General features: G+C 37.2%; 1 protein-coding gene across 5 annotated transcripts in view; it reads right to left on the bottom strand.

Annotated features, from left to right (window-relative positions):
- Positions 1-12862, bottom strand: part of TAFA2 (TAFA chemokine like family member 2) — a 179125-nt gene that overhangs the window by 51316 nt on the left and 114947 nt on the right. For all 5 annotated transcript variants that reach the window (XR_016465394.1, XR_016465393.1, XM_090138226.1 and 2 more), the window contains exon 2: positions 412-518. Coding sequence is in view for 3 of the 5 variants with exons in the window: in XM_090138226.1 (XP_089994352.1) it covers positions 412-517 (106 nt within the window). In the remaining 2 variants the exon portion in view is untranslated. The remainder of the gene's footprint in view (positions 1-411; positions 519-12862) is intronic.

The following is a 12862-nucleotide window of genomic DNA, read 5'->3' on the forward strand; positions in this document are numbered from 1 at the left end:
AGCACGTATTCAATGAAGTTAGCCCTGACAAGTAACTGTACACAGTAGCAACATAATGTTTCCAAGGTTCTCTGCAGGAATTCATCAGAGGCACATATAGAAACTACTCAATATAACTATTTTATCATATATTTGATTCCTTGATTTGCCAAGCGTCTTGCATCACCTTTTCAACTGTTCCATCATTAGAAATTGACCGAAAGATGCTAAAATCAGAGACTGCTGAAAATGGAATTGAAATACTTAAATTCCCCCAAAATTAATAAAAGTCCCTTGGGTATTGATTTGTGAACCAGTACAAGGGCACACAAATATATACTAAGAAAAAAAAATGTCCTACAAAGTAGACACTCCTGAATTTGCTAACTAACGGTTGAGATATAACAATATAACATAAATAGAATTTCTTACCTTTATGATGATTTGCTCCAGATGCTAATTTCCCCCACAGAGTTACAACAAATATTATTATTAGCAGCTTCCCTTTCGTTGCTTTCTGTAAGTATCTCTTATTCATCCTGCAAAGATAAATACATAAAAATAATTACTTCTCAATATTTCTTTAAAAATCATTTTTCAAATTAAGGAGAATTTAAAAATTATGTGTCTGGTTAACATCTCTTAACTCCTAAATTGTGTTTAGCTTTAAAGGAGTTATACACAGCGTCAGTATAACCTCTCTCCCTGTTTTGTCATCATTCCTCCACCCTGGTCAGTATCAGAATTCAACACCTCCATCAGTTTTATATGAAAGCCCAAGCAATCGTAGCTCTGCAATAGGTTTTGCTAAACAAAAGCAGTTCTACTGGTGCCTTTAGGCCAGTCATGTGCAGTGGATATTTTAGCTTTTGGGATTGCGACTCTTTTTGGATTCTGCTCATCAGTCATAAAGACATAACAGATTTAAAGAGATTTCCAGCATATATACCAACCAATCCATGGGAGAAATCCTGTCAGGAAGATTTGAGTAGTTTGGCACAAGGGCCTCAGACAGGCAGATTTCTCTAGTCTCTCTCCTGTCTGTCCAAAGGGTAATGAAAAAATTTGATTTACAACACCAAAGGAAATTGCACATCCTGCTACCCTCATCTTGCTCAGTGATGTTTTCACTGCAACAGCAAGCTACTGTGGTTCAAGTACAAGGTAACACAGCTTATTTCTCAGCAACCTCCTTCAAAGACAAAATACCTCTCTTCCTGCCACAAAGACACGTTCAGGAACATAGGCTGTAGTGCTTAAGGATTACAGCTCTGCAGAGAGTGGCAAGAGGTACAATAATGAAACTTTCTCTCACTTCTCAGTCTTTGTAGAAGAACCCTAGGGATCTGGTTAAGAAACAACTCAGCACAATCGTCACGTTTCTGCTGATAAAAGTCAATAGGACAACGATGCCTATTCCACCTCACTTACACTAGAAAAGTTGCAAATTTGGTCATTTGAACAAAATTATTGCCATTTTATAATGGCTGGAACTAGTCTGCCTTCTCTGAGCAGAAAAAAAAAAAACAAAAAAAACACATTGCTTCAGTATGGTTTCACATTTCTCTCCCATTATATTCACAAGAAGCCTGAAAGAATTTGTGAATATCCCTTTTGCCCAACCAATATACAACAGTATCTTGTGCAACTACAAGCTCCATGAAAGGCAAACCACTGCCGTAAAATGGAATTTACCAGCAACCTGTTCAAAGTCCCAAATCTCTTTTTATTCCTTCAAAGCAATTCCTTTCCTCTGAGCAAATTGCTTTCTAACAAAACATTATATACTAACAAGCTCCAACGCTCCACAAGCCAGCTCGTGGTTCCCAGACTCATAACCAGACCACTCACCCTAGAGCTGTCAACCTGGCTCTCTGAGAGATTGTTGATCACTGTTAAGATTCCACACCAGGCTGTGTGCAACAAGACATGGCGATTCAAATTAACAGCCCACTAAGGAACATACCAACCCCATTTAAACCTGAATTCAGGGCAAAGAGAGCTCAGCATCCTTTGACAGAAGTCACACAACTATAGTGTGTTTGCCAGAAGTTCAGCTTTCGTATTTATAAAGAAAAAAGAGAGAGGAATAAGCAAGTACTTCATCTAGGATTGTGGATGTTCCCCTGAAATCCTGATTGATTAATAATCACTATGGAGGTCGCAGTGCACTGTGAACCACACCAAGCTGTCTTCTTGCACTGATTCCAGTGCCACAGGTGTGTAATCTATATATTTCATCATCAGCTCCACATTTATGAGGCACTCAAAACTAACGGGAAATATTTGTCATTGTAAATAATAATAAAAAGAATACACATTCAAGCATATGTCCTTCCATGGTTATTGCTGTGAAAAGAATATGAAATAACTCTTTCACTCCTGGATTGTCTTACTACCTCCAACACCGCTGGTGCCAAGTCATTAAAATGAATTTTTTCTTCTTCACCTTCCCAACTCTACATAAAACCCCATGGGACTCAAAGCATTAAGCAAACCAGACTGTCATGCAGTTGCTGCAAATGTACAGCAGAAAAATACACAAGGAAAAACAGTAGCAATGGGAACAAAAAGAGAGCACCAACCTATCTGGTTGGGAACAGCAGCCCCTCAGGGTGGCAGAGTGAGGATAGAAACCTCTGCTCACAGCCCAGCACCCAACAAGGTGTAAACCAGCACTGAACCTGTTCTTCAAAGAAAAGGAGAGTTTGAGTTTTGATGCAGCAGATCTGGGATCACTGCCATTGCCAGGTTTCCCAATCCTGAGAAAGACAATGCACTATTTCTGTGCCACAAGACTATTGCATTATTCTGCATTATTTGTTTAAGACATTTATCCTTTAGAAGGACAAAAATACTATCTTTTAGCAGTTCCACAATAGGCACAATTAAAAGAAAAGTCACTGTAAGTAGCAGCTCCAGATGGGGACTAATAGTTCAGAGGCCATCGGCAGAAGTATAAAAAAAGTCTCTTAGCAGTTAAAGCAGCCATAACATGCAGCAGCTGCAATAGGAAAAAGCTGGGAGATGATGCTAAGTTTCAAACTGATTAGGCAGTGTAACAGTAGACCTGGGGTTGTGTGCATTGGCTACTCACAGCAGCCAGTGTGGCTGCATAAGCACAGACAGGGCATGAAGCACTGCACCCTGAGAATGGCAGAAGTGTCTCAGCAGTGATGGAACACAATCAGAAGCCAGATGTAGCAATACAGCCCTGGAAATAAACAGTGAATAGTTTGTAGTCTAAGAAACTCAAGGGATTGGGATGGATACATCTCATCAGCAAAGCAGGCAAACAGATAACAAGACGAGACCCTGAGATTCGCTCAATATCCAAGAAGACAATGGAAATAGAAAGCATTTGGCCTCATCTTTGAAATGCAACTATTAGCCCCTGCAACTCTGCTCCATGTCAATTAAGTGGATTCAGGAAATAAAATTCAGTCCATTACTGTACCATTATTGCACTAACATAACAGGCTGTGTTAAATAGAACAAATGAGGTCTGAAATGAGGTCTGCTTTTCCTAGAGGTGATGCAGAGCTGCACAGACAAAACTATAGTTGTTAATCTGAATGGTTTTCTCTGTGAGATATTCTCCCTTTCTATTTTCTTTTCTTTCTTTTTACAGCCTTAGAGCCCCCAATAATGCCTCATAAGCCAAAGGCAATCAAAGCTAAGAACAGCCATGCTGCAGGAGATGTTTACATTTGGAAATCAGTTTTGTGCAAAAAAAATAAAATACAACCATTATGTGTAACAAACATTTCCTTCAGTCTCTAACCCCAAAATATTGGAAATAAGCCCAATGAATTCTCAGCACTTTCAGTCAGACAAAGAATTGAAAAACTGCCTTGTTTGAGTTCATTTTTCAATGTGCTCAGAGGTAAAGAAAGAGGAAGATGGCTTTTTTTGAGATACCAGGAACACACTCAAAATAAAACAAACACAATTTGCCAGCAAAATTCAAACAGGTGGTGGTTTGAATGTGAGATGATTGTGCTGTGAGTGGCTCTTCACCAGCAACAAAACAAAGTGGATATGAAGGATTTGTTACTTTTGCTCCAGAAAATTCCTTTCCTCTAATGTGTACTCCATGAGACCCATCAGGTTCAGTATCATGGACGTGAGAATAGGTTGTTTCAGCAATGAATGAATGACAAAAGTATCTAAAAAACTGCTGGATTTTTTTCTCAGAGTGAAACTACATCTGATGCTACTGAGAACCTTCACAGATGATTATTTCAGTAGGAGCCCTTCTCCCTGGCTCCATGACTCATCAAATGCAGACTGTGAACTCACAGGCTCTCTTCATCTCTGCTCCATCTCACTGTCAGCTCTCTCTCAACTACTTGGCTGCACTAAAACTGCCACGAGCAGACATGTATCTCCCATATCCACTGAAGCAATGCAGCTTCCATAAACTTTTGACTTTCTACTTTCTTCCTTCTTTGCTTCTGGGCGTGAGACTGGCCCACCTTACTGATGGTCCTGAAATAGAGGAGAATCACATGGGAGTCGCTTTACATTGTACAGCCAGAGCTAAATTGCCTTGCTTTCCTATTTTAAGTGAAGTGTAACCTCATGCAATCTTTATTGTTGAGGAAGGAAAAAAAGTAAGAAAATAATAGCTTTCTTTCTTCCCTTTAGAGCTCATACACAAATAAAATTCTCATCTGTTTCCTGGCAGTAACAGCAATTTTCTCTCTTTCACCTTTTCTTTTTCTCTTTTACAAGTATCAGCTTCTGTGAAGCTTTTCAGAATTCATTCATTCCTGTTTTACATATGTAGAAACTTTAGTGTCTGTAAGATTCATTTGTCTTCTGCAAATATGTATACCCTGTGAATGCAAGTGTTCATAAAGAGAAGCATAAGCCTATTTCTCTACTGAATCCTGATGAAGAGCTTGAGACAAAAACTTGATAGAAAATTAGTCTCACATTCTCTCACTTTTCCTTTTACAAAAATATATTTTCAACTTCAGAGAGACCCTAAATGAGTAAATGAGTAGAAGAAACAACTTCTGACCCGATGTCTCTGCTACAGAAATAATGCAGCCATTTAAATTATGTTCCGTGCTGTGCTGAATATTACATTATTTATTAGCTGTGTTAGTTTCATCATCCCACGCAATGCAGGTCTTTGCAGCTTTATTCAGCCTTTACTCTGTAAGCTAATGCAGATTTTAAAATGCCCCTGTGGTGGATAAGGTCACTTTGTTAAAGTAACACTGATGTGACCCCCATGTGTTTGCATATATATAAATTCCCTCTATGACATTCCTGTCATGTTTGCTCAGTGAACAAGTAATTTGCCACTCTCATTACTTCAGGTACAAGGTAGCTTGTGAAAATCAATCTTCTTTCTGCTTCATACATCACAGCCTGTAACAGACACAAAGTGCATTCTGATTCAGAAATGAAGCCAGGGGAAAAATACAGTCCTATTCTCATAAACTACTGCATTAGATCTAGGTGGGAAGAAAAGAAAGAGAAGAGGCATTTAGCCTAGTAAAGCATGCAAGTTTTACACAGGAGTCAGACAGGAATTCTCTGTATGCAAAGTGAAAGTGGTCTTTCTGTTCAGAAAGTTGTCCTTTACCAGAGTGGATCTTTTAATAACAGAATAAGTAGCACCAGGGAGCCTACCCATGCTACTGAGTAATACTCAGAGAGAGTTAAAACATTGCTGGCAGATCAATATAGGTATCATTGCCATTATGATTATTTTCAGCTGAAGAAAAGTAAAATCAGATTGAAAAATTTTAGTCCGACTGACAAAAAAAATTTGAAAGGTTACTAGGCTAATTCTGAAGGCACTGAGGCAAGTGCATTATTCACAAAAGTATGTAAGGATGTGAACAACATACACCTCTATACTTATCTTTCATTTGAATGTGTGTCTTAAGCACATACGTAAATTTAAGCACATACTTTCCCAAACAGAGATGGATGTATATAAGCTTTCTTGAAAAACTACTTACAGTCAGTTCCTATAAGAAGATTCAGTCTGAAAACTGTAGGAAAATAAGAGAAAGGAAAACATCTCAAACACCTGAACAGTAAAAAGTTAAGGATTATAGGAAAATATGCAAGAAATGAAAAAAAAAAAAAAAAAAATTACATATTACAATAGTTTCCAGTAGCTGGAACACTGGAGACAGATGCACAAAAAAGTAGTTACATTTGTCTATAGTATCTGATAGCACTTGGATGTTAAATTCACATAAATATTATTGCTTCCAAAAACTGCTAAGCATCGGTGCATAAGTTGGCAAAGGTAGAAAATGCTGTAGCCAACTCTCTGTGTACCACCTCACCACAGCAAAAGCCCCTATGTGTTTTACAAAGACTACTGGCAAAACTACTTCCAAATGAGTATTTATGGTTGTGATGATATTACCTTGAAAACTCTGATGTCACTGATAAATGGCCTTCCCTCTAAAGTACTGTCAATGTTAATCTCCCTTGCTTTCAGATTAACACCAGTTCTTTGTAGACACAATTGATTGCAATTTTCACCTTCATTAATTTTCAAATGCAACTCCTAACTGAAAGCAATAAAGAAAACAAAGAAAGAGGAAACAAAAAAATGCACCTCCTCCTAGCCAGTGTAAGATATACTGAACTGCATATGTATTAAATTTCTTTATTTGCTACTTTGTCAAGACCAGCAAAGGACCTGCTCATCAGCTGAACACTGTCACTGACTATTACTATAATACACATGAAGAAAATTCCATAAATATTTGCAGGTTTAGTTTCTGTACTTCTATGTATTTATGAAAATAGAAGCATAAAATTAACAGAAAGACATACTGAGTTAACAGAAATAGCACAGCATTACACCACTGCATTCCATTCATTGTACTTTTAAATGTCTAAAATAAAACATTACAAAATAAACATCCAAAATTTTCTGACAGCTTTAATGCCCAGTGATGCTCCACACCTGAGTGAAGTAAGTTCTCACATATAAGTGCTCAGTATTAGATGGTCCTCAGGCTCCAATCCTCCAATTCATATAATTTCCTCTGTTATTATTATGCCATTTGAAACTCTCCCAGTTCCTGTGCTTAGAGGGCTTTAAGTTGTAGGAGGCACTGTCTATTCACTTAATCATCACAGCAGTAGTATTTGCTTGTATCTTATATGTGATCCTTTTGTAGATGGTTATTTAAATATTCTTTATTCATATCACACTAACCAATCAAAAGTTTAAATTATAAAAAAAAGAAAAGGATAAAGTTCAATAGGCTTTTAGCAAAATGTCTCACTGAAACCTGATTTGTTAAGTTTACTGTGATTTCATAAAGGCCACTGCAGTGGCAGGGATAAGCCTCCAAATCTATGAAGGCAGAGAAAGCATCAAATACTAGCGGAGAATGGCAACTGAAGTGCTCATATTTAAAAGCAAGGACAGAAATGTTCTGGGAAAACCTAAGCCTATTAGTCTGACCTCTTCAGTTTGCAAGACCTTAGAACAGGCTTTGAAGAAAAAGAAAATTAAAGCCAGAGAAGTAAACAGAATATGGGATAAAATGTAGCAGTATTCGCAGGGTAGATTGTGTCAGACTAACTTGACAGCTTTTTTGATAAGATAACTGATTTCCTAGACAAAGAAATGAAGTAGATATAATTTGTCTGGATTTAGATAAAGCATTTTCTACAGTGTCACTCTGGAACTTACACATTAAGCTAGAGACTCTGTGGATTACTACAAGAATTGAAAGGTGGATCCCAGTGTGATAACAGCAAGTAGTACTGAAGGGGGGTATCAGAGATTAATGACATTTCTGCTACAAGTTCAGAATCAATCATTTGAAACAACTCATATAAAAAACAGTCTGGTTCAGTTATCACCAAGAACACAAGGTGATATGAGGTGGCTGTGAAAAAGACAGATCCTATATATTACTAAATCCTATATATTACTAAATTGTATATTTATTTAAAAATATTGCAAGATTAGTATGCATTTTCTTAACTATCAGTCAGCTTAATATAATATATATATATATAAACATATAAAATTCTAGCCAATATAAAATTCTAGCCAACCATCTTCATGAAAGAAAAACTGAACCTGCAAAACACAGGGAGACAGTCTTGTAGTATGATCAGAGAAATGAAAACCCTAACCCAGCAGGAATTTTAAAATGCTTGCTTTGTGGAGCCACAACATTTGTCTGTGACATACTGCATGAGAACAAATGTGAGTCTCCTCATTAACGCCTAAACCCTTGTTGAGTTCCATGAAATCAAATACTAAGATGTCAAATATGGATCTTAACTTCTGGGACATTTTCAGTGAGTTCATTTAATTGTTCCACACTGGAACTATTATTTTTCCCTCAAACTATTATTTTTAATGCATGCCTCATTTCTTTGTACCTGAACTCACTTCAGCAAGCCCATGCTGATGAACATCTAAGATGAATCTCTCTCCTATTATTTTTCAAAACTGTCTAAGTGTAATTGCAGTCTCTGTTTCTTAAGATTTAAGATGACCAAGTTACAGTGCTTGTATTGGAGGACCACTCAGTACTGAAATTGCTTTTTGACTAACTTCGGTGAATTAAAGTCATACTGCTGAACATAGGTGATCGTTCCATGATTAACTCTCTCACTTTGTTTAGAACTCATTTTCTTTTCTATCAGTCTTGCTTTAAATTGAAAATCTTATTGTCATCATGTTTTTAACACTGATGTCATGGAAAAATAACTCTGGTAAGCAGCACAAACATCAGGATATGCAGAATTTTCTTATATAATTCAAAACAAAAACTTTATGCTTTCAAGTATTAATTAAGCATTTTAAGATTTAAAAAGACTGTAGAAACGATAGCATTTGAGTACAAAATTAAAAGTATTTTAAAAGTGTGAATACTTTAAAATTTCTATTATTAAATTCATTTAAAGATACTATAATCTAAAACATATTGGAAGGCATGCTGGGTGACTTTTTATGGGATTCTCACATGTACATAAGAATGGATCAAGTATTTTGACTGTGTTATATGATATTGCCAGCCTGAAGTTCAATGTGTCCACAGGAACCATTAAGATTCTCCTGCATGACTTCCCTGCTGAAGATTTTTTTTTCCCAATAAATTCTTCTCGTAAATAATGTTGTGACAGATCTCTGCACATAAACAGGGAAGCAAGTCTCTGCCCAAGTCCCCCCTTGCTATTTTTATGACAATTACATCCATCAATAGACAAAGCAGCACTTCTAACAAACAATAGACATGTCTGAGCCCATTTTGTGTTTTATACCTGGCTTTATACATTTTGCACCACACTTTAAGGGTTTGAGTGTAACTGAAAAATGACAAGTTGCTCAAATCACAGAAAAAATAACAAGCCTTTTGTACAGTGACCAAAATAGCTCTAAGAGCTCACATAATGCAATAAGAAGACAGGAGAGCAGCCAACTGGAAACAAACCTTGTTGAAACACAATTGGAACACATTCCTCCACTCTTTTAATGTCAAATCCTAACACATGCTCATTCTTTGTAACTACCATAGGCACCACTTCCTTGGAAAACAGAGCATAGCAAAGATAGAACAGGCTCTTCCCAAACAATCTGGTACACAAAGCAAATCTCTGTTCTAGAGCAAATGCATTGGGAAACGTGAAAGATGATAAAGAAAGGAAGCCAGGATGCACAAAAAAATTTCAGCTGCCAGCTGGGAAGCAGAACACAATGTCCAGCAGCTAATCCAGATACACAGCCTTGTACTCAGCAAAGGTATGCCTCATAGGCACACCAGGAAAATCTGCGTTCTTATATTACATTTCTAGTTCATGATTCTATGATTCTATATTAGTAGAGAAGTGCAGCAGCTTTTCTGTCCATGCACAGCATTTTATCAAATATTAAGATTTTTGGCCCTTGCATGCTTTCTAATCTGCCACATACACTATAATAAACAGTGTTCTCTTGAGAATCATGCAATGTGTTACACAATTTTGCAGTCTCATTTCAGTGTCTATTTCCTTATCACTTTTTGAAACAGTATGAAAAGTATTAATAACCAGTTCATGCTAAAAAAAAAACACAAAACACACAGTTTCCTGTGAAAACTTCCTAGAAATAGATTCTGTCAGGTTGAGATATGTTTAATGATGATGAAAGTATCTAAATGGCACCGATTCTTCCTTGAAAAATCTACTTCTTTTCCCAGCATCTATTCAAACACCCTCTCTTCAAAGGTACCAGCAGCTATATGAAAGAAACTGACAGTACAGTCATAAGTTTCATCCAGGGAAGTGTACCTCCAGAAATAACACACTCACTTTGGTATGTGCTATGCTTTGTAATGTGGCCTTACATTTTAATATGGCTAGGAGTTAATTAAAAGCCAGTTACAAATCTTTGCTTCCTAAATAACAGACTAGACTAGGCTCAATTATACTAGACTAGTCTAGACTAGAACAGTTAATTTGGAAGGGATCTACAAAAATCATTAAGTTGAACTGTCTGACTGCTTCAGGACTAACCAAAAGCTAAAACATATTGTTAAGGGCTTTATCCAAAATCCTCTTGAACATTTACAAGAATAGAGTATCATATCTCTAGGAAGCATGTTCCAGAGTCCTGGATTAACATCTTCTCCATATTACACAACTCGAGTACCCTCAGCCCTTCCTCACAGGACAAGCCTTCCACCCCGTTTACCAGTTTGTTGCCCTTCTCTGGATTCTTTCAAGTACCTTAATACCCTTCGATATTGTGGAGCCCTGAATTGCACATAATATTCAAGCTGAGGTCATGCTAATGTTAAATATAGTGGGAGAATGACCTCTTTTGACTAGATGGCTATGAATCCCCAAATGTATTTTGCCATTGATGATCACCTAATGATCCAATCCATCTAAGTCCCTCTGAAAGGCTCTCATTCCTCCAGAGAGTCAACTGAACATCCCAGTTTACTATCATCAGCAAACTTACTAATAATGCATTCAACTTCTGTATTCAGATAATCAATACAAATGGTGAACAGAACTGGTTCTAGAACTGAGCCCTGTGGAACACAGCTACTGGCTGGCCACCAGCCAGATGTAGCTTAATTTACTACAACTCCTTGAGATATACAACTCAGCCAGATCGTCACCCAACATAATGTGAACTTGTTCATGTTATAGTTGGACAGTTTTTCCAGAAGAATGCTCTGAAGGTTGGAATTAAATGACTTAATAAAATCCAGAATGATTCTGTCCACCACCTTCCCTTCATCCATTAAGGAGGTGACCTCATAGTGGAAGGATATCAAATTACTAAGACAAGATTTTCCCCTCATGAGCCTCTGTTGACTATGCTTGATAGTAGCTTTGTTTTTCAAACGCTTTCAAAATCCTTCAGGACAACCGTCTCCATAATTTTGCCAGGTGCTGAGATTAGACTAACAGAAACAGGTAGTTTCCTGGATCTTCCGTTATGCACTTGGTAGACTGGCGCTACCTTCCAACCTGTAGGAACCTCACTGACCTCTGGTAAATTGTTGAAAGAGATCCAGCTATAACATCCACTAACACTCTCAGTACTCTGAATGCCAGTCCATAAGGCTCCATGGACTTATGCACTTTGAGTTAATACAACTAGTCCCTTACAATTTTCGTGATCACAGTCACTGCTCTCTCAGCATGGTCCTCTAATCCAGGGGACCAGAGAGTCCAAGATCTATTGTTAATATTAAAAATTGAGATAAAAAAAGGCATTAAATGCTTCTGCCTTTTTCTCATCTCTACTTGTTAGGTGATCTCCTTCATCAAGTATTCATTCAGCATTTTCCTTAGGCCTCCTCTTGCTGTTGACATACTTTAAAAAAGCCTTTTTTCTTGTCTGACACTACAATGGTTAGTGTCAACCCAAGCTAAACTTTTTTTTATTTTCTCCCTACAAATACAAACTGCATTCAGTTGCTTGCCACACAATATATAGCTTGGGATCTGCAGGTGAAATGCAACAGAAGAGTTGTCAAATCAATGAATTCAATGTTCAGTTACTCTAATGCCTTGGATCAGAGATTGCATATGTGCAATGGGGTGCATTTCTGTTAGCATTTCATTTTTAGACCTGGATTGTACTTTTCAAACAAATTTCCCAATTGTCTCAATTTATTATGACGTAGTTTACATTCCATGATGTGAACCAATGCAAGAGCATGAAATGAATTCTCTGTAAATGAAAATTAGTTTGAGGAGTGCACCCAATATACTCCAGCTGTTCAGGAGCGTTTGGTTCAGGGAGATAAGTTTGTTGAAAACAATCTCCTTCTCCACCAAATGAATATATTTCAGACTTTGTACCATCAGCAACAACAATTTGGGTCTACAGAAACAATTTGGTAAAGATAAACTATTTGGTAATTGCAGGCACAGTTTCTTTGTCTGAGGAGGAAGGACATTATTATTATTTTATACTTTGTAAAATGCCCTTTTGGTTGTGATTAATCTTAAGAGCCCATCAACAGCATGTTGAAAGGGACTTGTTTATCTCTTGTTTCCCTTACTCTGGAGGCCTTTAAACAATTTCTGATCTGCCTTTTAGGGCCATTACTCCTACTGTGACACTGCAGTAAAGGAAAAGTCTTGTGTGCCAAATCCAGGGAAAAGCTACCTGCAGCAACAGGCCTCTAATTTAAAACACTAAGCACAGAATAAACTACTTCAAATTACACAGTGAATTGTTCCTCTTTTTGCAAATCAGAACATCATTTGTCTTTATATGCAGAAAATTAAAGACCAGAGACTTCCTGTCCCTTCTCAGAGTCTATCTAATCTACAAGGAACTTCACTGTTGAAGAAAAGTACAATTCACTGTAAAACCATCAAACTAGATATTTTACTGGCTCCAAACCCATTATTTCCAGAT

The sequence above is a fragment of the Phasianus colchicus genome, chromosome 1, assembly GCF_987193195.1.
Source record: "Phasianus colchicus chromosome 1, bPhaCol1.hap1.1, whole genome shotgun sequence".
NCBI classification, from domain to species: Eukaryota; Metazoa; Chordata; class Aves; order Galliformes; family Phasianidae; genus Phasianus; species Phasianus colchicus.